General features: G+C 42.5%; 1 protein-coding gene across 2 annotated transcripts in view; it reads left to right on the top strand.

The window, feature by feature from the left end:
• Fndc3b (fibronectin type III domain containing 3B) overlaps positions 1–25,627 on the top strand; it is a 274,961-nt gene that overhangs the window by 52,985 nt on the left and 196,349 nt on the right. For both annotated transcript variants that reach the window (XM_048347104.1, XM_048347105.1), the window contains exons 2-3: positions 2,439–2,577; positions 21,812–21,887. In XM_048347104.1, the coding sequence (XP_048203061.1) occupies positions 2,467–2,577; positions 21,812–21,887 (187 nt within the window). In that variant the 5' untranslated portion in view covers positions 2,439–2,466. The remainder of the gene's footprint in view (positions 1–2,438; positions 2,578–21,811; positions 21,888–25,627) is intronic.

Genomic DNA, 25,627 nt, shown 5'->3' with positions numbered 1-25,627 from the left:
ATCTAGTGTCTGGAAGTCCTTTATGGGAAGGGCCAGGGGTCATTACTAACTGTGACCCAACTGGACTTTCACAGAAATAGTGAATACATCACATCTAAGAAAGAAGCTCCCCCCCCCCCCCCCGCCTCAATCTGAGAATAAAAAAGAATAGCCATTCTTCTTCCTTGCCCTGCTCCTAGGATCAGGTGTGTCAGAAATAAGAGTGAAGTGGTCCTTTTCCTTCACTTCACTTCCAATCAAACACAACTACCCGAGAGTGTGTAAGGTGACCTGAGCTTTCATGTAGAAGGCTGTTTTCCTTGTGGGGATAAACCTTTGCGCTCTGGGCTTTGTACTTTTATTTGCGTAGGACATGAGTAATTGCCTAATAAAACAGCATGATGGTACTCATAACATCTGATTATAAGACCTGTTATTATGGAGTGCGTTGACTTTGCTGGGACAAGACTTCCTAGCTTGCTGCTTAAATAATTAGTTCCTCCAAGTGGGGTGATAATGTGTAGTATAAAATTCTACTTCTTTGAAAGGAAAAAAAAATGTTTATTATCTCTTGGGTGGCTTTTCTGCCTCATTCGATGCTTTCTGGGAAGGGCTTGTTTAGAATGGGGTATTCAGGATGGAGTTGCTCAAGAATGAGAATAGATGGGTAGGGTGGTTCACGCCTGTAATGCTAGCTACTCAGGAGGCTGAGTATCACAGTTTCACGCCAACCCCAGAAGGAAAGTCTGTGTGACTTTATTGCTAATCTCCAATTAACCAGCAAAAACCCAAAGAAAAACTGTGGCTCAGATGGTAGAGTGCCAGCCTGTATTGCATATATTACAATTATGTGTGCAGTTAAAATCTGTTTACTTGCCTCATGAAATAGTTGTTTTAAATTCTAATGAAAGGAGGAAACAACCTTTCCTTTCCTTTCCTTTTCCCTTCCCTTCCCTTCCCTTCCCTTCCCTTCCCTTCCCTTCCCTTCCCTTCCCTTCCCTTCCCTTCCCTTCCCTTCCCTTCCCTTCCCTCCCCTCCCCTCCCCTCCCCTCCCCTCCCCTCCCCTCCCCTCCCCTCCCCTCCCCTCCCCTCCCCTTTTTCATTGTTTTGGATCAAGGGAATCAAAGACTCATTAAAATGTGCAATGTGAGGAGCAGTTGCTGTTCTATCCCCCAAGTGAGCAGGATTTTTTTTCCCCTGGTCTTGAGGCTTGCACTTGGTGCCTGAGCACTGTCTCTGAGCTTTAGTGGTCAAGGCTAGTGCTCTTATCACTTTGAGCCACAGCTCCATTTCTGGCCTTTTGTGCTGATTAATTGGAGATGAGAGTCTCACAGCCTTTCTTGCCCTGGCTGGCTTCCAACTGTGATCCTCAAATCTCAGCCTCCTGGAGAGCTAGGATTATAGGTGTGCACCACTGGCACCCGGCTCAAGGAGGGGTTTTTAATAGGAAGCAAAACTCTGGGTAGACAGTGGTCTTGTACTGGCATTAGTCTCTGGGCCTTTCTGTCTGGAATGTTCCTTCACTTAAGAGGGGAAAAACTTTTAAGATTAACAAGTTGTTCTCTTTGCCTCCAAGATGATTCCCCCTGGTTTTGGTTTGGCATTGTCTTTGTTGGCTAGCAGTGGCTGTGAACTCAGGGCCTTGGCCATGGCTTGTTAGGCTAGAATTTCCAGTGATTTCTTTGCACTAATGATTTTCAGGATACGGTCTCAGGCTCCCCCCTCCGCCGCCCCGTGCACGCGCTCCGGGTGTATGGCTGAACCTTGAACCTTGATTTTTCTTATTTCTAGCTTCTCTTTTTGGAGATGGACTTTCGTGGCCTTTTCTGCTCAGGCTGGCCTTGAAACCATGGTTTTCCCAGTCTTAGTCTCCCATGTCGTCTGAGATGACAGGCATACACATTATGCCCATCTGTATGTTGAGAAAGGGTCTTGCAACTTTTCTGTCTAGGCTGGCCTTGAGCAATGATCCTTCAGATCTCAGCCTCCCAAGTAGCAAGGACCCCGGGTGTAAGCTATCAGTGCCCATCTTGTTTGGCATTTTTACCATCTGAAAGTGTTTTACTTTATCCTCAGAAAGACCTCTAGGGCAAGGTTGTTGTTGCTATTGGTCTGTTTTAAAGATCTTCACTGACTGCTGAGCCTGAGGCATTAGACGTTGCATTCACGTGGCTGCCTGGAGACTCTGGTTTTGATCTCCCAGTTCAGGGCTTTTTTTTTTTTTTTTTTTGGCCTTGTCTCTTCCCCTCCCGAGAGCTTGACAGAATAATAATAATCCTCTGTGATTAGAGTAATTTGGGTTTCGCAGACTTCATGATGGCACATTCAGAATTGCTGACTTTTGTATAACTTAGGTTACGGTTCATTTTTGTGGTTCTGAGTCTTTTTGAAAAACAACGAAAACAAAACAAAACAAAAACAGAACTGTAAACCAAAACTCTGTGGTGTTTGTCTTGCAGGAAGCCAGGAGAGGGAACTTCTCCATGAATGTATGTCACCATGATGATGACCGACCAGATCCCTCTGGAACTGCCCCCACTTCTGAACGGAGAGGTCACCATGATGCCACACTTGGTGAATGGGGAAGCGGCCCAGCAGGTTGGTGCTGAAATAGGACACCTTGTCTAAGTCCACATTTGATGTATCTTGGGATACAAAGGATTTTTTGTTTTAATGCCAGTATCAGGGCACGAACTCAGGGCCTTGAGCCCTCGCTCACTTGCTTATTTACTCAGCTAGCACGCTACCAACTTGAACCACACCTCCAGCACAGCCTTTTGTCGGTGAATTGCAGACTTTTCTTCCTAGGCTGGCTTTGAACTGTGGTTCTGTGATCTCAACTTCATGAATAGTTAGAATTACAGGCGTGAGCTGCTGGTGTCTGGCCAAGTTTTTGCTTGTTTGGTTTCTTTGTGTTATAAAATTACTTTTTGACTCTTAATACCAGAAACTGTTGTTCATGAGAACAGCAACTCTTGCTTCATCCAGTTAGTGTTGTTAAAGCATCAAGGAAAGGTGGTTTTATTTATTTGTTTTGTGTTTTTTTTTTGGAAGTGACTCATACTGAGCCTATGCACATCTTTGGAGGGAGAGGACTGATTCTCCTGGCCGAGAATCTGTCCCTCTGGTCTCTTGCCTCATCGGCACAGGCCGCCCAGAGGGGTGGGTCCTGCCCTCGCATTGTAGTGACCTGGGCAAGGTGCTCCGGTCAGCGTGCACCTACCCGGGCTTCCGGAACAGGCCTCCCCAATGTGTGCCCCATAAAACCAGGGTACTCATTGTTTCATCAAACTCCTTTGTCTCTTGGTTACACAGCATTATGGAACAGAAAAACATTTCTGAACTCAATCAGCTGGCACTTAGGGCAACTATTTAGAAATTAAAACTTGAAAAAAAAGATCAATTTTCTTAGTTACATGTTTATTTTATTTTATTTTTTGCTGGTGCTTGAGCTTGCACTCAGGGCCTGGATGCTGTCCCTCAGCTTTTCCCCCCTCTAGGCTGGCACTGTACTACTTGAAGCCATCACTTCAATTCTGGTTCTTTGCCGGCTAATTGGAGATAAGAATTTGGACTTTTCCGCCAGGACTGGCTTCAAACAGCGATCCTCAGGTCTCAGCCTCCTGAGTAGCTGGGATTACAGGCGTGAGCCACCCGTGCCTGCCTCCTGGGGTGACTTTTTAAGGTGGATGGCGTTGAAGGTACTTCTCAAATGACACTGTGTGGGGGCACTGCCCTCCAGCACCGGGTTTTCTGGCAGGGTGTGTTAGGAGTATGAGTGTGTGTGTTTGCATGTGCATGTGCGTGTACTCACAACATTGTTAATGCATCCCAGTTCTCCCAGCCCATTATGAGCATTTGTAGTATGCACGAGACCCTTGAGTACAGAGGAAGCTCTTGCTCCGCTCCTTCAACTCTCCTTCTCCTGCCCAGCCATCCTGAAAGCTGGACTTAATTAGTCTGCTTATGGGCTAAGGTCTGCCTCTCGAAATGAGAAAGCCCCTTAGTTTTCTTTATTAGAAATCCTATTAAACTGGAAACTGATTTGTCGTCTTATGGAAGTAGAGAAAGGGGCACGTAGATGATGGTTCTTCATGGAAAAAAAGGGAAGCCATCCTCCTTACAAATGGAATGTGAAAAAACCCATTGTCCTCTAAAAAGGCACAGCAAAACCCAATTGAACAGAGAGCATGGACTTGCAGCAGTTCTCCCTAGTCCACAGCTGTATCGCACTTAATGCCATTTAGTACTTGTGGAACTTAGTGTATTCACACAAGGTTTAAGTTTTTTTTTTTTATCACTGTGACACAGTGCCTAAGGAACACAACTTTCAGGAGCAAAGATGTATTTTTGGCTCCTAGTCCCAGAGGTTTCCGACCATGATGGGATGGCCGCGTGCCTGTGGGCCTATGTGAGGGTTGGTGTGGTGGAACGGAGCCGCCCACCTCATGGCAGCTGAGAAGCGGAGCGAAAGTGAGAGAACCATGTGCAAGAGAGACGGAGAGACCAAGACAGAGACAGACAGGCACAGACACCATCAGGGATGAGGTAAATCCTTTTAGAGCTCACCCCGTGACGGGTTTCCTCAGTTGGGTCCACTACCAAGTCTCGATCAACTCCAAGTAGTGCCATGGAAGTATGACTCCATCATGGGTAAATCCACTGATTAGGTCACAGCTGATGATCTGATGACTTACTCAAGACATCTCTTCTCAGCCTTGTAGTGGGGACCAGAGCGTCAGCGAGTGATCCTTTAGGGGATAACACCAAACTGTTGTAGAAACCTTAGTATGGTTAATTTTAGGATGTTCTGACATACTGAAAGGAATCTGATGAACTCCCTCTCTCATCCTCTGTTTCTTTCACCAGTCTCATTGAACCACTGATTTGTTTCCTCTTCAGATAGTACTTCTTTGGCTCTATAAGTAGTGATGACTATCATTCAGCAGTCAGAGAATTTCAGGGTCTGGTGATGCACTCCTGTAATCCCAACACTTGATAGACCAAGGAAAGTGATCATAAATTCTAGGCTAGCCTATGTGGTGATAGCCTGCCATTTAGTAAAAGGAGAAAAAAAAAAAGGAGCAAGGAAAAATTAGTATATGTGTTGATATTTCCAGACCTATTAATAATAGAATTCAGCTGTCTTTGTTCTGAAGTTTAAAGATATAGCAGCTAGTTGTAAGCATGAAAGAATAACCATCAGCTCAATTTCTACCTTTTATAAATGGGAAAGAATTACAGCAAAATTATAGCAGTTGTCAGTTAAATAAAGAAACCATTATGTTGAGAACAGAGATATTCACAAGGGTGACAGTTAGCTGATTGGCTAATTTTATCTGTGACGTACACAAAGGGAGAATGCCACCTTGTATTCTTGCATTCTTGGGGACTCTTGCTTCCTGGGGCCTGGGGCTGTGTTCATGGCTTTCTCTTTCCTGGTTAGCATTCAGCACATAGAGGTCACGTGGTAAATGTTCTCTGTGTCTCACTGAAGATTTTCTCTTTTAAGCTTCTTGGATATTAATTGCTAACATTTTTTTTTTAATGCTTCTTTAGGACATCCACCCCATAAAGTATAAGCAGAAAACCATGTCTGTCTTACTAGCTTGGGAGAGTATGTGAGCAAGCTTGCCCTGGGAAACAGGAGGTTAGCAATGCTGTCATCATTTCAGTTCTGACTTTGTCTAGTCCGGTGGCCTATATATATCATTTCACTGAGAGTTTGCATTTAAAAAAAAATATTTCTTTACTAATTTCTTTTCTGATTTTTGTATTTTTGTGTTGCAAAATCCTTGTTTCCCCTCAGACATTTACATTGCCAGAGTTTCCCCAGAGCATTCCTTTGTATTAAAATGTATTCAATGTGTCAAAACCTTTTCCCGTTTCAGATGGCGCTTATTTATTGTATGTCTTTCTACCAACTCTGCCCTCCTTGCCTCATCCAATGACCTTTCTGCTCTGGTTGGTACCTTCTTAGTAAGCTCTTCCATGTTCGCTCTTTTCTTGCCTTTAGTAGTTCAGATTCTTCATTGATCAGGTTTAGTCTTTAAATATACTGAGAGCCCCTGTGTCAGGGAACTGGTAAAGGATGTTATGTATGAACAGGCCTCTTCTACTCCTCAAAACCCTAATCGCGAGGATGTTTTACAGATAGCCTCTCCTAGACAGATGCATGCACAACTCCGGGGGAATACTCAGGAATAAAGGAGATATTCAGTGAGAGTGGACGTTATATAAATGGCATTCAGCTGTGCCTGTGATGTCTTTTTTTATATATAGTCCCTTTCCTTATAGCAGCGTTCCTGGGGCCAATGCTCACCCTAGAAAGTAGAGTTAGATAGGTCAAAGGTTGAGTTTGGAATACCAAACACGAGAAAGCTGAGTTGTGAGTCATGCTCTTCAGCAGAACAATACATGAGTAATGCACAACTTGCACAGGTGTTTAATATTCTCCTTGCATCCAAGAGCTAGTGGCTCACACCTGTAATTCTAGCCACTCAAGAGGTTGAGATCTGAGCATCATGGTTCAAAGGCAGCACAGGCAGGAAAGTCTATGCGAGTCTTCACCTCCAGTTAACCAGCATAAAGCTGGAAGTGGAAGGTGGAAGTGTGGTACAAGCAGTAGAGCCACCAGCCTTGTTTGAAAGAGCTAGGAGACAGTGTCCAAGGCCCTTAGTTCAAACCCCAGCACTGGTTTCCACCACTCAGAAACTCACAAATGCTTCTGGTGTCAGCCTATCAGCAGCCTATCTCTCCTGAGACTTGGTGGCAAGGAATGTGAAGGTCAGATTTATGACTGAATTAAGGAGTGACTGAATAATACATGTTGATTTTAATAAGTATCAAATTCCTTCTGTGCTAGTATCTTAACAGGAAGATGAGTAGAAACAGGAGGGACAGCTTAGCTGGTGAGTGAATCTTGTTTCACTTAAACCCCACCAAACCCAACAACAAAAGTCATGTGTCAAGAAGTGCCTGGACTGCAGATCAGAACTCAGCAGAGAGAGTATGGAGTGGAGTAGATGCATAGGAAAACAGGCCAAGGTAGGAATAGTGTCTGTGAGGGTGCTGAGCCATTCCAGAGGTCTTCCTGGAAGTAGAATCTGTAACTATTACTCACGCTTTGCACATCACATGGTGACCAGTTTCTGTGTTGTTAAATGAGAATGCTCAAAGGGAGTTTTCATTAAAAGGCGCACTCATATTAAGGACCCCCTGAACAACTGTTTGGGTGGTTTATCATCAGTTTTCTTGAAGCTTTGCTTTTAGTATCATTGCTGGGGAAGCTGTGTGTTCTTTGATGCTATCTTTCTCCTTTCCAGTGGTCTATGTTGGCCCCTGGATAGCTGTGCATCAGAATCTCAGGTTCTTCAGAGATTCAGATCACAGACATTCCTCAATCAGAGCTGTTTTCTACCCACTTGGCCAGCTAGCCTTCTCTGCCAAGGAGGGCCTCCTTTTAGCTATAAAAGTGACGTGAGTTTATTCCTATCTGTGGTCTGATTTTTTTTCCAGTCCTTTTTGCATTGGGTTTGCCAGTTCTCCTCCCCACAGAAACTTCCAGAAACTCAGAGTCTATGCACAGCATCCATGCTAAAGAGGAAAATGTTGATGTCATATTATCAGAGGGTGTCGTTATATGCGGCATCCATAATAATTAGGACATATGACATATAATTACAACAGCTCAGAACTGTCGGTTGAGAGACACGGCAGAATTTAATTAGCCAAAGGCAACAACAATAAAGATGCGCAATATAGTCAGTATCCTTTCATTGGCAGAAGCGAAATTTCCTTTAAAAAAAGGATTAAGGAACACTACTGCTGTGACAAGCTTGAACTGCAGAGTAATGGCAATTTCAAATTCTAGGGCAGTTTTGACATTATGATTGTTTTTAACTGATTGCAGTCTTCGATCTGATTGTAAACGTAGGGAGAGCAAAACAGTCTTTCTTGTCCATGCTGTGGCTGGCATCTGAGATTACATTCTCTAAATGCCTTCACATGGATGAAGGATTTAAAAAAAAGAGCAAATTTCACTCATCAATACCATGAAAACTGCAGCTCTCTTGCTGTGTGTGTGTGTGTGTATATACGTATGTACGTGTGTGTGTGTATATGTGTGTGTATGTGAATGTACTGGGGCTTGAACATGTGGCCTGGGTACTATCCCTGAGCTCTTGGTGTTCAAGGCTAGCCCTCTACCAGTTGAGCCACAGCTCTACTTCTGGCTTTTTTGTGGTTATTGGAGATAAGATTCTCTTGGAATTTTCCTGCCTGAGCTGTTTCAAACCATGATCTTCAGACCTCAGCCTCCTAGAATTATAAATATGAGCCACCAGCACCTGGCCTTAACCTTTTGCATTTGTGACACAGGCTAATTAAGAATATATAACTGAAGAAGAAGTAACAAAAATGCTTAGATGCTGTGTAGGCAGCCTTTCATGTCCCCGGGTTCCTTTGTTTTCAGATTCAACTAATTGCCATGGATCTAAAATATTTACAAAAGTGTAAACAAATAGTGTCTATACTGAACATACTGAATATACTACACAGTCTCTCCTTGTCATAACTTCCTAAACAGTCCAGTATAACAAATGTTCACCTAATTCTACACCGTGTTCAGGAAGTAATAAGAGAGGATCCAAACTTGGGAGGAGGGATGAAGGGATATGGAGGAAGATGCCATTTCTGAGCATTCTCAAGTTTTGGTATTCATTAGCAGGAAGGAATCAGTTGTCCTGGAAGACTGTATTTGAAAATAGGAAGATTCAGCGGGTGTCCATGACTCACAAATATAATCCTAGTTACTCTGGAGGTATGAGATCTGAGGATTGCTGTTTGAAGCCAGTTTGGGCAGGAAAGTCTGTAAGACTCTCCAGTTAATCACCAGAAAAATGGAGTGGAGCTGTGGCTCACAGTGGTAGAGCACTAGATTTGAGCAAAAGAAGCTTAGGGACAGTGTCTAGGCTCTGAATTTAAGGACTGGCACGCACATGCACATACACACACACAAGATTTGCTTGAATATCTGAGGATATGAGGCTGGACTTGTCCCTTGACAACAATAGACTGATAAAACTTCCCCTGTGCTCAACCTCTTCACTGTTGAAACTCATCTATGCTCTCAAAAAAAAAAAACAAAAACAAAAACACAATACCAAACCTCATCAAGAGTTTTCAGGCATGCTCATTTGTTGATGTTGACCAAGGCTCTTAGCTTGTCCTTGCCCTGGTGACTTGGGAAATTAATGAGGACATTGCCTGGCTAGCATGGCTCAAGGGAAGGATTTCTATTCTTCAGCTTAGGACCCATGGAGTTTTTGACTTCTGGTTTTTAGTGGACAGTGATAGAACCCTCACTAAGTGCCACGCCTGGCGTTCACCAAGGCCAGATGCCTTGGTCCTGTTTACAGTCTAGATCAGGGACACCACACACAGATTCTGGGTCTGAGTGTTGCATGAGCACAAATGCAAATACTTGGATTTATAATCATTTTTATAATCTCTAAGAATGCAAGCTTGGAGGAGTGCCTGATAGCTTTTTAAAAGTAGGCTTAACACTGGTATCCTATAAAAATGGTTTGGTGTCAGGAATGGGTTTTGAACTCAGTGCCTGGGGTCTGTCCCTTACCTTTTTCACTCAAGGCTGGTGTTCTGCCATTTGAGCCACAGCTCCACTTCTAGCCTTTTTTGGGGGGTGGGAGAGGTGGTTAATTGGTGTTAAGAGTCTGGTCTAGCTTTGAACCACAGTTCTCGGATCTCAGTCTCTGAGTAGCTAGTAGTATAGTCATGAGCCATTGGTACCCTGCAGGCATTTTTATTTATAGCATTTATATACTAGATTTTCCATCAAATAGGATTAAATTTAATAGATTTCCAGTCCGATTTGTTTGGAAAATCTGTCATATTGGACACGATACGATATCTGTTGCTGCATCGGGACAATGAAAACAGGATATATAGACAGGAGGGAGGGATGAGCTGCTTCTGCATCCAACGGGTGCATAGAGACAGACATTTCTTTTTGGTTGTATGATTGGTTTTAAAGCAGACCTTGTGAAATAACTCACATCATGCTCCTGACATTATGGTAGTGAGAAAGCTGTGCAAAATTAGTAACATTAATCTCCCAGGTTCCAACTGCAGACATTCTTATTTTTTTCCCCTCCTATATTTCCAACTGCAAGTATACGTAGACTGCCAATTAGCCACTTGCTGAAGTGCTGTTGCATGTTTAGCTACAACATTCAGATCATACTACTCCCTCCATTGAAATTGGCATGAATCTGAGCATAAGTTCTAGTGTTACAATAAAAATTTTTGTAAAATTAATTACTTGCAAATAGGGTCTGGATGGGTAGCCTAGTGTGGCCTCTTAGGTTGAAATCTCTGCCTCTACTTCTTGAGTGGTGGGATTACAGGCATGTGCCAATATTTCTTGCCAGTGTTATGCTAATTTTAAACTAGACATGGTGATTCCCAGGAAGAAATGGAATTAGAGTACTACTTCAATGTTGTTACTTCTACTGGAATTGCTTTGCAGCCCTGGGCCTTTTTTCTTAGCAGCCAATCATCACATCAGGTCATCTGTTAAGAGGCAATGCGTGTTTAATGAGCAGCAGGTGCGTTCAACATGATCTTTAACCAGAACAGTTGGGCCCTGCCTCTCCCAGGCCTGCCCTGTGCTGCCCAGTCCTTGCTTCATGAAGTATTTAGATAAGTCTTGGGATAAAATTAACAGTCTACCTTTAGCAAGTTAACTCGCTGAAGTTCTTCTGTTTTAAATAATGGCAGTTAACTCAGTGGCAGAGAAGAACCTGAGGCAGCTGTGGTCTAGTTTCGATTGTCGACTAAGAGAACATACTTAGAAAACATATCAGTGACCTCCTTCTAAACGTTAGGAGCCATGCTACATATTTCAGTAACAATGCAAGTCCAGTTTCTTTTCTTCTTTTTTAGTAAGAAGAAATATATTGCAATATGAAGAATCAACTTTTACATCATAGGAAAACATTCATTCCACACAATAAAATCCATTAAACACTGTCATATACCACTTGATAAAAAATGATCCAGCTAACAATTAATAAAATTATGACTTAATACTGAGTAAATGGAGTAGAGATTTCTCTCTGGCCTCTATATTATTGGTAAGGCAAAATCTGCCATGAAGAAATTACCCTGACAACAAATCACCTTCTCAAATCTTTTCTTCTTTAAAAAATTTTTTTGTTATTGTAAGGTGATGTACAGAGAGGTTATAGTCACCTAAGTTAGGTGTTGAGTACATTTCCTTTTAGACAATGTCACGCCTTCCCTCACTCTCTCCATTTTTCCCTCCTGTCCCCACCCACAAGTTGTATAGTTCATTTTCAACATAGTGTCCAGTGAGTACCATTGCTGCATTTTTTGTTTACTCTTTGTCCTTCCATTTTTGCGTTCCCCCTTACCCCTCCAAGGACAGATAAATGAAAAAACAAGACAAAAAACCCGTTACAACAACAAAGAAAAAAAGTCTTGTTTCCATTTCCTGGAGTTCATTTTGTTAAATCTTATTTTATATGATCAGAGGCACATAGGCATTGTGCCTTTGTGTTCCTCCCTTAAGAGTATCTTCCTTTGGTCTTACTGTGTGTGAATGAATGCCTAGAGTCCTGTACAAGACTGTTTTCCATCATGTTTAATTTTGATTCACAAGGACTGATTTTCGTTTGTTTGAAAATGTTAACCATGGGGCATTCCCTACAAGTTGATAATATAGCTGCTTACAAATCAGAATACATCCAATATGAGACTCTTCGTTGTCTCCACTTAACTGCCCCAGTTAGCTTTTGATTTAGGGTGGGAGCAGAGGTAGATGGGAGTTTTCTAGGAGGCAAATTTGCTCTCCCACTGACCTACATCCTCAGCGCACCTGCCAAGCCACGGCACTGAGCCAGTGGCTTCCTCCCATCTTCGCTGTTTCTATTGTAGAGCTGATATGTCAGTCAAGACTCGCTCATGGGAATGCCATAGTCCTAAGGAGGCTTGAATTTGCATCCTGGATCGGGGTAGTTGATAAAAAGTAGAACCTAGAGACCCGTAGAGACCTGCAATGACCTGCAGCACGGTTGCCCGTGCTTTATTTAGTGAGTGGCTTGGTAACTGCTTTGGTTTGAGCCAGGCAGCTGTCATCTTGTCTGACTTTGCCATTTTCATTGTTGCTCTATGTTGTCAGTGTGAAGACCCACTCATATTCTCATTACCTTGGAATTGGAAGCCCACGTTCAAAGCAATCTCATAGAGGGATTGTTCATCTTTACAAATTCATTTGGTGGCTTTAGTCATGATGAACAAAAAGCAGCAATAGAAAATACTAAGGTAATATGAATTATGAAGGACTGATAAGATATCTTTATTTTTAAGGGTGTAAAAAGGTTGGGCATTAGTTTATATATGTATTCTGTCTGTGGGTTATAGCTACCCCATAGATCTAACTACATTATGTCTTTATAAAGTGTAATCTATCTGTATTAGCATATGCAAAGTGTTTGAAGGACCAGGGAATCAGGTGTGGGTGGAATGGGTGTTAAAGCACATTATCCTATCTTAGCTGGAGATGTGCTTGTGTGTATAGTCTCCCTCTCTGTTTTCTTCTTTGTAAATGGCTTTCTCAGGCTCAGGCACTGAGAGCTCCCCTGCTTTGTAATGCCTTAACCCTGCACACTCTGCCAGCTATTCAACACCTCTCAGAGTTCCAGAACTCCTCCATTAAGAAAACTTGAAGATTGGATAATTCCAGGCCTGAGCTCCTTCTTTGGAGGGGGCCAGTGGCTCCTTTAATAGAAACAAACAAACTGGATATTCTGAGCCCTTTGGGGGAAATGTAGGACAAAAGCTTTGAGTTTGATGCTCCCAGCAATTTCTGTGTGTAACACTGTAAAAGATAATGTTAAATGTCCAATTTTTTGACATCAAAAGCTTGCCAATTGAAGGCTTTGAAGGCTTCCACTAAATTTTCAGCAGTTACTTCTGACTGAAATTTTACTTTATTACCTTGTTGGTCACCAGAAGTCTTTTAGTCTCAAACTTTTACCTGCCTGGTTTATTTGTGGACATTAAGTGATATTGTTGGAAAGAATAAAGTTAGTTGATATTGTGGTTTCTTAAGAGGTGAAGGGAGGGAATAGTAACTAGTTTGGTGCTTACGAGGTGCTAGGACCAGTGCTAAGTACTTACCTGTATCCTTTGATTTAGTAATCATATATCCCATAAGGTGACAGTCATTTTTTTTAAGGCAAAATCCTAAAAGGTTAAGTGCTTGCAGCTAGAAAATCAGAGCTGGACTACACTCCACCTAGGATCTCTTCCAAAATCCAGATCCTTTTCTGAAATACAAGTGCTGCTTTCTAGGGAGGTAGAGTGGCCTGGGTCAAGTGTGTCTCCACTAGTCTTGCTTAGATAAGCACTTGAGGAGGTATGGCTTTGGCTTAGTAAACAATGAAGTTTACACAGCAAAGGCTGTTGCTCTTCAATACCTGTGACCGCCATAGTTCTAGGACGTAGCACTTGTCACCGTTAGGCTGATGAGACCCAAGCGGCAATGGGGGTGTTTGGAGGCACAGGGGCCATGTTTCCCTTTGCAGAAGGATTCCCAAAGTCTAGGTCAGGTCACTGTATGGCTCCTGTTTTTCCATGGGAGGAATGCTTCTCCCTGGGATTAGCAACAGGGACGTGATTGGCTCTGAGGTCAGTAGTCACTGAGAGATAGTGGTGACCACTGGTGGTAGTAAAGAGTTTCTAGTTTCTGCTCCATGGCAGGAAAGGCTGCTTCATGGTGTGTGTGTGTGTGTGTGTGTGTGTGTGTGTGTGTGTGTGTGTGTGTGTGTGTGAACACTTTCTGCTTGTCCTTTTTTCCCTAAACCCCATGTTTTCCCACCTTTGCCTTCCATTAAAGAATTAAAAATTCCATTAAAACTCCCTAGAGGAGATACCTTTTGAGCATTAAGAAATCATGAAACTTGTTGGAAGATTTGAAACTCTAAGGCGCTTTGTTTTGCATTCCCGTTAGAATTATTTCTGTAAGTAAAGCCAGAATACAACTATCAACTGAGTTTACTCTTCACAAAGAAAGAAAATAGCCATTAGATACACAAGCAAGTTGAGTCTCTCATCTTGACTTGTCTGGCCTTCAGAGGGACCCAGAATGAAAACCATGCAGGATTTGTACCTGAGCCACACACAGCACCCGATCACCAGTGGACCCTCATTTTCTTTGTTTCAGAAGGGCTGCTTGGACTTTTCCTCTCGCCCTGTTAATACTATGTTTCAGAATCATGTGTTCTGTTAAAAACCACTTATGCATAATCTTGGAAAGAGACCTGGAGGGGTTGCTTCAGGGTGCAGAATATTGTTTTGGAGGCCTTGGGAAATAAATCTTAGTTAGTTCATTTACCACCAAGACATATTTAGTCAGTGGAGATAAACAAAAGAAGTCACAGTGTGCCTGGACATTATTTGTCCCAGATGGAGTTGAAACTTGGCTCATGGTATTGCACTGATGTCATGGTGCATAAACTTGGCCCTCAATTAGACGTGTATAGAATCTGCTCTGTGCTTGTGTGTGCTGAAGGCCTGTGGGGAGGAGTAGTGGGACAGGCTGGAAAATCTTGGTCACATTTTTTCCTTCACATTCTGCAGAGACTAGTGTCAGCCCTGTATTTGGACGTGGTCCCGAAGGGGGCAGGAATTGGAATGATCCATTAATTTGTGCCAGTTTTTCTGTGTTTGTGTGGATATGAACTCAGGGCTGTGCTGCTTCAAGGGCTGAGTGTGAGTCCACCTAGCTTTTCAACAGCTGCTCAACAGAAACAATTCCAGTACTCTGAGAATCTGAAGACGTTAGCTATTTTCCTCCCCAGTGCTAGAGATTGAACCCAGGGCCTGGCACAGTTTGGTCTGTCTCTGTGGCCTCACCTTTGTCCCTCTATCCCATGCTTGCATCATTGTAGCCACACTGAAATTCTAGCTGCTGTTGGAATGGATCCGACCTTTTAGTCTTGGTGTATGTACTTATGTGGTTGCTCCTTTAGTAATCCACTGTGGTCCTTCCTTCCTTCCTTCTTCCTCCATCCCTTCCTCTTCTCTACCTATCACTCCTTACCTGTCTTCTTTCCCCTCCCCCTTCCTCTCTTTCTCTCTTCTTCCCTTCCTTACTGTGCATGCTGTGCACATGTTCTACTGAGCTACATTTCCAGACACCTACTCCCTCTTTAAATGCAATCCAATGACAATTTCTTCTGCTTTTACTTTGTTATATTTCTCCACGAGAGATCCAATTCATGTGTCAGGTATAATTTCATTGTTGTCAACATAAATCATCAATGCTTGCTTTGTGAAAAGTGCCTGTCAGCAAATGTTAGTTGAGTCGAACAGAGTTTCAATAATGATGTTAGGCTGACTTTCATAAGGCAGTGGAAGCAGTACAAAGTCAAGGCCTGAGTAGGGGAACTGTGCTATGTAATGTGGTGGGGAAAGTCTTACTATTTATTGCTTCTCTCAAGTCCATCTAAACCCCTAGAATTACATTAAAAAGGACACAGAGTATGAGGCAACCATAGTATTAGTTTCAAGCAATTGAGAAAGTGTAACCATCAAGAACACTTAACTGTAGAGTATTCATCAACAAAATGTAGAAACTCAGCAGAAGAATGGGAATATTTTTTCTGGGCATATTATCTTAAAGGGAAGGATGCTGTTGCATGAATACATACATGGTTGACACTGAAATGGATTCTAAAAGCAGTGGACTATTGGAACATAGGCAGTTTAATGTGTCCTCGATGGCTTTGTGATCCAACGCTGGGATGTGTCAGGTGGCCTGTCAGTGGGGATTGCATGGCTCTGTCTCATTGGAGCAAAACCAGACATCAGCTAGCTGCATCTGAATGGAGGTAGGCTAGTTTCAGTGTGCCAAGCATAATCAAGGTAGGACTGCTGATTCTCAGAATTGTGGCCTGGAGACACTGCTATGTGGTTTGAGGGATAGAAAGGTATTGGTACCTACCCGATCAATATTGATCAATATTAGAATGAGGATTAGAGCCAAAAATGGAGATGGCAGGGACTCAACTGTCTTCTCAGTGAACCCACATTTTTTTATTTTAACCTTAACTGGGTAACCCAATTAAGCTTTTGCTGATTGGCTGGGACTCTACTACTTGAGCATGCCTCTAACACCCTGAACCTACTTTTAACTAAAGACTGATGAGCTATCTTTCTGGTACTGAACTTTTCCCCGAAAAAAATGCATTTGATAAAATGAATTGAGTAGACAACATGGTGCTCTAGTGCATGTGGGCATTTGATAGTTGTTTTCTTAGCTGGGGACAAACTATACTGAAGCTTACTTGGGAGTTTAGTCTTTTGAAAGTTGTGTTGAAACTTTAGATTCAAGTGTTGGTGGTTCTGTTAAAAGACTCTTTTAACTTACTTTGGGCCTGTTATATTACATTATACATTTCTTTTCCATTTAAGTTAATGTCGTGCTTACATTCTTAGCAAAGAGCAGCTCTTTTTGTAATATAATCTTTTTTTTTTTTCTTCAAGGCAGCATGCAATTAAAGGCTGCCATCTCATGTTCTTTGCCAAGGCCTGTAAGTTCTTTGCTTCTTTAAATGACTACCATTTCCCCTTTGGGCAAGGTGGGCAGAACTTGGTGTTGCTAAGGCTTTGTCTGCAGTGCCTACAGGAATTCTGGGTCATCTAGGACATGGAGATAGCTGATGAAGACAGGTTGTAGTGAGACTTTCTTCAAGGGCATTCATTTCCTGAAATCCACCTGTTCAACTCTTGTGTGTGTCTATCTTTTGCAGTTCTTAAGGTGTGTAATTTTAGCACATAAAATCTTGTTCTTTAATTACCATGCCAGTCCTTTTGTTTTAGTGACATGCCATTGGGGGAAGCCTTAAAGGATCAATGTGATCTTCTCCATAATGATCTTTGTCTTGTGCTTACTGTTTGGCCATGAAGATTGGTGTGCACCGATTGTGGCTTTAGAGTGATTACTGATCATTGGTGTCCCAGACCTGGAGGAGTGACAGAACTTGAGAATGACTTCCTGGGTATGAATCCTTTATGAGACTCTAGGAGAATGCATCCTGCCCTGTATACGAGGGAGGATCCTTTGCCACCTGCATGCTATGCACACCCTGATTGGGGCAAGGGCTCTGGGTCAGGAAATGAGCTTAGACTCCCAAGAAGGGAGCTTGTTTTAGTTGGTGTTGGTTGTGCCTTTGATCCAATTCACTGCCTTCTTCAACTGTGGCAGATTTTTGAAGGCTATCCATTGAGAGGTGACTTTGGGAAACTCTCATTGGAGTGGAAGGAGGTAGTGCTGAATAGGGGAACATGCATTTTTCTCCTTCAGGGATGAGTCCCAGCTTAGCTCAGATACATTAGAGTTCTGTGACTTTGGACAGTGTTTTTGTGTTGTTGAGCCTCAGCTTTCTCATCTGTAAAAGTCTGGTTAATGTCTACCTTGTAGACCATACATGTTCAATTAAGTAGGAACTTTTTATAGTCACTGTAATGGGGAAAAACATTGGCGGAGAAAGTATTAATACAGCAGTCCATGTCATACAAATTTAATCTGACAGATGTGAAATAGTCTGTCGAGGGAGACAACTTATGAACTTTTAAATAGAGATTAAAAACTTTTGAACCATTAGAAAGAGTCCTCAGGCCCAGGAAGATTCAAAATAAGACCATTTATCATTTCAGTTGAGTTAGTAGTAGACTGGTCCAGTGTTTATGTCCTCTGCAAGCCTCTGGTCTCGTGTTCCTTACCTGTGTGCTTCGCCTGAAGCCTCTGGGAGGGGAGCAGTGCAGAAGGGGAGCCCAGCAGGCAGGTGGTGTTTAGCCGCCATCTTGCAAATGTTGTTCTTGTCTATCTACTCACGTCTTTAATCCCTGGATGTTTATTCAAGGATATTATTGCCACAAAGATTTGCTATCTATTACTTCCCCTTTTCCTGATTTGGAAAAAAGAGATGGGGTTCAGAAAACAGTGCTGACTGAAAAGTGTCATTGAAGGCTTACTGGGATTGAAGCACAGAGAGCAGGGTGGCAAAGTGAGTGTGGATGGAGGCAATCAATCAGTCATTCAGCCAAACAGCCAATCAGTCAACCCGTTTTTCTCTGTACAAAAGGTGGGTTGATGTGTGTGTGTGTGTGTACACACACGTGTGCATGTGCATATGTGCCAGTACTAGGGCTTGGGGCTAGAACTCAGGGCCTGGGCATGGTCCCTGAGCTTTTTCATTTAAGGCTGATTCTTTACTATGTAAGTGGTAAATTGGAGGTTAATTGGAAGTAAGAGTTTCACAGACTCCCAAATTGGCTTGGAGTAGCAACCCTGAGATTTCAGCTTTTCTGTATAGCTAAGATTATTGGTGTGAGCCACCGGCTTCTGATGGGATGGATTAGTTTAAAAGCTGGTGCAGGGTTGAGAGTATGCTTAGTGGTAGTGGCAGAGCACTTGCCTAGCATGGGGGAGGCCCCAGGGTTTGATCCCTAGAAATACAAGAAATCAAGTCAAATAAATAAATTCTATGAGATCCCTTGAACAAAACATTTGCTTACGTGAAACTCCTCTGCAGCCTTTAGGATGTACTGTTTCTTTTCTTTTTTTCCTTAAAGCTATCTGTGGATAATAGTAAATATTGGCTCCCAGCCATAGGTGTTCATTTGTACAGGAAACAGGTTTAAGGAAGACACATTTCACAGAGACTGAAAGCCACTGAAGTGTGATGCGGTCTCCTCCTCCTGTGCTCTTCATGTCTTTATTGTCTGGGGACCAATTGTACTTCTCAGAAGGAGGCAAACATATGCTTGTGTCTCTTTTAGCCAGGTCTTCAGCCCCACAAGGTTTTTGATGTGCTGATACATCACAGGGGGTTTGAGGTGGCAGTGGTGTTTTCATTTGAAGCAGATGTTAGAATTTGCCTTCAGAGGTAGTCTGAGATACTATTGTTCTGGTCACTCAGCTTCCCAAAGTTTAAGCTGCAAAAGTAGCTTTCCCTGTTCTGTTCTAATGAATGAAATGCAGGTAGCCAGGTGCTCCTGGCTCACCCTTGTAATCCTAGCCCCTCAGGAGGCTGAGATCTGAGGATTGCAGTTCAAAGCCAGCCCACCAGACAAATCAGAGGGACTGTTACCTCCAGATAGCCAGCAAAAAGCCAGAAGTGTAGGTGTAGCTCAAGTGGTAGAGCACCCCCCACCCCCGACATAAGAAGATGATGGGGTTTGGACAGCAGTGTCATATTTTACATTTTGTATTTAAGAGAACCTTGTAACAATTATCTCTGCAATGGAAGGATGGAGGGGCCACTGACCGGAGACCTGTATGGTATAAAGGTTAGGTGCTCCCTGTCTGCCAGGGTGTGATTCGGGCTTCTCCAGCCCACAGAATGCCTGGGCTGCTGTTGGTGATTCCATTCATGTCTGTTGTCAAGACCATTCATTGGGCTGGTGTGTAAAACTTTATTTTTCCCTCTGCTTATTGACAGCAAAATCAGCAAGGTGTTTAGGCTCTCTCAGTACAATACAATGCTTTCATCTTTAAAAAAAAAAAAAGCCCTTGGTGCCGAGATGAAATACAGTTTATTCAAATAGTGACCTTTGCTCTTACTAAGAAATTGGTATTGGGACACAGGAGATTTGCCTGGGAGATCACAATCTGGTTGCCATAGCAACCCAGGGCACTGAAAATTACACGAAGCTGACATCTGAAGAGTGGTATTTCTGGGATGCTTAAAAGCCCTCTCCCCTTCATTTTTCTCCCTGGGGAAGTGGGACAGTGGTCAGGAGTGGAGAGGAGATACATAGAAACCGCGGGGGCTGGAGGCCTTGGACTCAGGCTTCGAGTTGTGGCCTTGGTGTTGGTGATGGCTGAGGACCTAACCCAGGCACGTTCTGTGCAGTGTGGTAGGCACATAATGTGACGTTCTGCAGCATGCCCCACTTGCAGAAATCCTCTCTTTTCTCCTAGAACTTTCCATAATACCAAGGAATTATATTTTCAGAACCAACCAGGGTTGAGGGCACATTGTCTGACAATTTGTAGGAGAGAGTAAATCAATTTGAGATTTGTCAAAGAGAATCTTGGGACATAGAGTTTTGATGTTTCTCATTTTTTTCCCCCTGACTAAATAACTCCACAGACATTTATTATGAGCTTATCCCCAGAGCTTTAAACACAAAGCAGATGTTTTTTGCTCTTTTAGGGTGATGCTAGAATTTGTCTAAGGACTTTTAAAAAGACAAGTGTGATTTTCCTTATTGAAGTGTGGGCTTATGCCATTAAAGGCATGCACTCTCTATAAAAACAAAGTTTTTGTTGTTGTTTTAAAACTCAAGCGAGGGGCTGGGAATGTGGCTTAGTGGTAGAGTGCTTGCCTAGCATGCATGAAGCCCTGGTTTGATTCCTCACCATGTAAACAGAAAAAGCCAGAAGTGGTTCTGTGGCTCAAGTGGTAGAGTGCCAGCCTTGAGCACAGAGAGGCTCAGGGATACTGTTTAGGCCCTGAGTTCAAGCCCCAGGACTGGCAGAAACAAACAAAGCAAGAAACACTCCACAAGAAACAAAACAAAAACCTCAGGTTACTTCTATGTTAAAAGAATGACTGAAAGTGAACTTACAGGAAAGCAATGTAAATGTTTCAGTACCGCTGAAGATCTGAAAAGAGTTCCTCTTGAGGTCTTCTAAAGACATTCAGTGTTTGTGTTGGTATGGATTTGAATGTTGAAGCCTGAAAGATTATTGACATTGCTGTTGTCCAGAAAGAAAATTACCTTAAAATAAATTAATGAGAATCACTAGGGATAAAGCTTAGACTCTTTTTCCCTGAGTAATACTGACTTTTTCCTCCCCAAATTAGTCTATTTTCTAATGTTAAACATTCCAATATCTCAGCAGTGCTTCCTATGGTGAATCAGTAGAAGAGCTGAAATACAAAGATAGTAATGTTTATTTTTTTTTTTTCAAATTTTTATTATCAAACCGTTGTACAGAGAGGTTACAGTTTCATATGTTAGGCATTGGATACATTTCTTGTACTGTTTGTTACCTTGTCCCTCATGCCCCCCACCTCCCAAACATGAAATGACTTTGATCTTAATAAGGAGTTTTGTAAGACAGATAAATTGTGGTACATACAGTAAATAAAGTTGATTTCTTTTCAGGTACTGGGGCTTTGAACTCAAGGCCTGGCCACTTTTTTCACTCAAGGCTGGCACTGTACCACTTGAGCTCTAGCTTCACTTCCAGCTTTTTGCTGTTTCGTAGAGCTACAAGTCTCATGGACTTCAAACGACTGGCTTCAAACGACAATACTCCAGATCTCAGCCTCCTAGCGCCCGACTGAGACCTTTTATTTCTGTAAATTACTTACTATTGTTACATAGTAGAATCAAATAGCCCAGGTTAGTAGTAGGCAGCAGGCATCAAGTTTTCCTTTGAAAGTATAGTTTCTGGCTTGTTTAAGTGTTGTGTCTACATTCATGAGTGAGAAAAAAATAGTATACTTTCCAAAGAAAAATTTACTTATGATTGAGCTTTTTAAAGTTTATTAACCTAAGCAACGCTAGTGAATTCAGTTCTTCAATGCCAATTCAGTACCCCAACCTTCTGCAAATGTGTACTGCATTTAAGATGTACACTCTGTGTGTTGTGTTGGTATAGGAAGTGATGCCCCAATCACCCTGGCACCTTGGTGCAGGAGATGAAACTTGAAGGAAGCCCCCACTGCTCTAGTCATAAATTGAACTTCTTGCATTGTTTTGGCAGGTTATTCTCGTTCAAGTCAATCCAGGAGAGACTTTCACAATCCGAGCCGAGGACGGGACGCTTCAGTGCATACAAGGTAAGGAAAGTTCTGCTACACATTGGAAGCGAAGTGTTTATCCCTTATTGTTCTGAAGAAGAAATGTAAGGATTTTTTTTTTTTACTTCTGTGTGTATGTGACTTTTTTCTAGAAGTAAAATATATCTATTCCTTTTTTCCCCATCAAATAGTATTATATACAAATGATGAGCTTACTAGATTTTACTAATTGCTAACAAATCACCTCAAATTCTAGTAGCCTATGACACCCATATCTATGCATGATGTCAGTTTCTGTGGATCTTGGATTTAGGTGTAGCTTTGCTGTATCCATGGGCCCTGGGCCTCTCAAGTTTCTAGAGCGAAGGTGTGAGCCAGAGATCTAGTTGTTGTACGGCGTAGGTGCAGGTAGATCTGCAGCGTGGTTACTAGTACCATTTACTTTGGTGGGGGTGGCTATTAATAGGAACTTTCTCTTGCTCTCTGTTAAATGGACATCTCGCTTATGAAATGGGGTGAAGGACTTAAATGATGGCAACTGGCTTTTTCAGAATGACTAAGAACTCCGAGGAGTCAGTAGGTCGAGATTACACCAAGGAAAGGAAATTAAACAAGGGTGTGAAAACTGGAAAGTTGGTCATTGGGATCATCTTAGAGAGCTGCCTGCACTGCCCACCCTCTGGCCCTCTGTGCTACCTGTACTTGCCATATGCAAAATACTTCTTTTACCAATGAGCCGGTCTCCAAATCTTCTCACTTAGATCAGCCACAGGTATAGGGGAGGCTTGGTGTAGATTGAAGGTGCAGCACCAAGGACGTTTATTAAGTTTGCAGAATACCTATGTCTCTTTTTTACAGTTATTTTTTTTTTCTCCCCAGAGAGAAATGGGTGAAGTGACTCTGGCTCGTGTAGAATTTTGGGTAGGAAAGTCACTGCAGATCTGTGATTGGTGTATAAGCACTGTTAGTATGTGTAGCTTGTGATAGTGATTGGGATTATGCCCCAAATATTGAATTGGCCTGTCTTTGTTATTGATTGAAGCAGAATCTGAGTAGAGGATTATTTGTATTAGTGGGCCTGGCTTACCAGTGTGTGACAAAAAAATAAAGAAGAAAGAGGAAATGACTGTCAGTTTTACTTTTCCTCTCATGAGTTGCATGGAAATTTGCCTTGCATAACAAGACAGCATGCTTTGTGGACAATACTTCTGTATCTATAAAAGTAAAAAAAAAAAAAAGCTTAAAAATGTGGATTTTTGAAGATCCAAGCCTGATGAGTTTGAATTATAATTAAGTGGAATGACTTAATCATTGAATTAATGATTTCTACTGACTCCATTTCTCTAACCGTAGTGTCTCTGAAATTGATCTTTGGTATTTGAAACCACTTAAAAATGAAACCCAGTCTTTGCTAATGAAAAATACGGCAAAACCTCAAGAAGAGAGGAAAGAAATATTTTAAAATAGTGTAGGAGATGGGATCTTCTGCCTGCTTGTATACTATAATAAATGAGTACTGTTGGGATCTACTTTGTATCTCTTTAAAAAATTCTGTAGGAAAACCAGGTGGAAAGGTAGGTACCTATGTGGAGCTAAGCAGGGCTATTTCAGCCAGCAAGAAAGCAGTTGAGTATCTGCTTGTGGTGGTGTTGGAATTACGTGGATTTCGAGGTAGACTGTGTGTACTTGCACAAGTCACTGTGGTCTTAGAAGCCATAAAAGTAAATTGCCCCATGGGTCAGCAGAAGTGGAATCCAGTCTTCAACATCACCTGAGTTCACTTCATTTTTTTGTGTCGGCACTGGAACTTGAACTCAGGGCTTTGTGTTCTTGCTTGGCATTTTACTTAAGGAAGGCTGACCCTCTACCACTTGAGTCTCAGCTTTACTTCTAGCTTTTTCTGGTGGTTAATAGAAGAGGAATCTCTTAAGATTTGTCTTGCCAGGCTGGCTTTGAACTGTAACCTTCAGTTCTCAGGCTCCTGAGTAGGTAGAATTACAGATGTGAGCCACCAGTGCCTGCCTTCAGTGCCTGAGTTCAGTTTTTGGTAAGTGTGGGTGTATAATACATGTGTGTGTACACATGCATGTGTGTATTCATGGAGTTAACCTCTCCCTCATTTTTATCTTCTGAGTTCATGTCAGTAGCTGGTGCACTCAGCAGGAAATGTTGCAAGTATATTGCTGCATTCACAATGGGAGCTCTGTATTTATTCATGATGATACTTGGAGATAAGTGACACCTACATCCTTCCAATGACTTCAAAAATGGCTTTGATTAAAGTTGAATTGTGAAGCCTGTTTATCTTGGTCTCTCCCAGCCTTCCTAGTTTTTGCTCTCTTTTGAGGATCCAGATTTTGGTTATTATCTTCATTTGTGGCCTGGTTGTACCTGGCACAATTTCTTGACATGGCACAGTTCAGAGTGAGAAAGAACAGGAACTAAAGGCCACAGGCTGTATTGCTAGAGTTTGGGAAGGACTGTGACTGAGCTTCACCTCTGGGCTCATGGACTGTCACTAACATGTAACAGGTCAGGCACAAAGTTATAAAGCCAGCCATTGCAGTGGGAGGACGTCCCTTTTCCTCAGCTCTGTGGTTACTCAGAGGGCCAGGGAGAGACAGAGATGGTTCGCAGAGCAGTATGTGCTGTCGATGGACACCTTGTTAGTACAGTAAGATTTACCTACTGGTTTAGGGTTGGACTGGGAGAACAGGAGTATTGCTTGAGAACGGAAATCATTTCTGCTCAAAGTCAAGATTGGGCTCTGATTCGGAGAGGGCGCCGTTCCCAAGTGGGGCTTGAGCTCCAGCTGCAGGTCAGGCAGAGTCCCAGTAGCAGAGGGCTGGAACAGTGAAGGCAGTCTTTGCCTGCTTCATTGCAAATGTCTATTAGGAAAGAGCTAGAAATTGAGTCATTGTAGGGGATCTTCTCAAAAAGCATTTGAATTTTCATAGGGGCTGAATTTAGAAGCATGAAGCTGACAGGAGTGTGTGTTTTGTTTGTTTTTTGGTTTTGGTGGTTGCGTTTGAGTTGGGTGAGGTGAGCAAGGTGAGTGGTTGCTGGTGGCCTTCTTGGAAATTTGGAAGTCACATGCATTGCTTGTGCCATGCTTTTAACTGTCAGCCTCCTAACTTTGCTTTGGCAACACTGGCCAGCAGGCTAGCCACTGCATTTGGAACAGCAAGTGGTTGAAAAGTATGGCTGGTTCCTGGGCCTTCCTGGAAACTTTGAAGCCATACCAGATGAGGTCCACTCCCTTGTGTGTAGTTCCATCCTTAAGCCTAATGACTTTCTAAGACATGGTGACAGCCCTAGAAAGACCCAGGAACTCATCATGATGTTGCCGATGGCCTCCTCAGCAATTGAGACCAGCTTAGTATGGAAGAATATAGATGCTTGACCAAGAAAGGGTTTTGTTTTTGTGAGCATGTCCTTGGTCATAATGAAGGAAGAAAAACACAGGAAACGTACAATATGCTGTGACAGCAAATTCATTTCTAATGGAATATTTCTCAATATTTTCCATGAAACATGAATCATAGGTCTTGAAGGGGCCACAGAAGGGCAGGGTTTACTTTTCTTCAGAGGTTCCTTATACCTATGACACCTTAGACAAAAGAGTTTTCATTTCTTGGCCAGGTAGAATCGGATAGTGAGCTAATTGTTAGGAAAAAGAGCCATCAGTGAGAGTCTCTGCCTTTGCTTGGAGTCAGGAATTGGTAGAGGGCAGCTCTGGATCTTATTATTTCACGTCCCTGTCTGGGCTGAGGCGCTGG

The sequence above is a fragment of the Perognathus longimembris genome, chromosome 5, assembly GCF_023159225.1.
Source record: "Perognathus longimembris pacificus isolate PPM17 chromosome 5, ASM2315922v1, whole genome shotgun sequence".
NCBI classification, from domain to species: domain Eukaryota; kingdom Metazoa; phylum Chordata; class Mammalia; order Rodentia; family Heteromyidae; genus Perognathus; species Perognathus longimembris.
The sequence above is the reverse complement of the archived record's forward strand: the minus strand, read 5'-3'. Positions and strand labels throughout refer to the sequence as shown.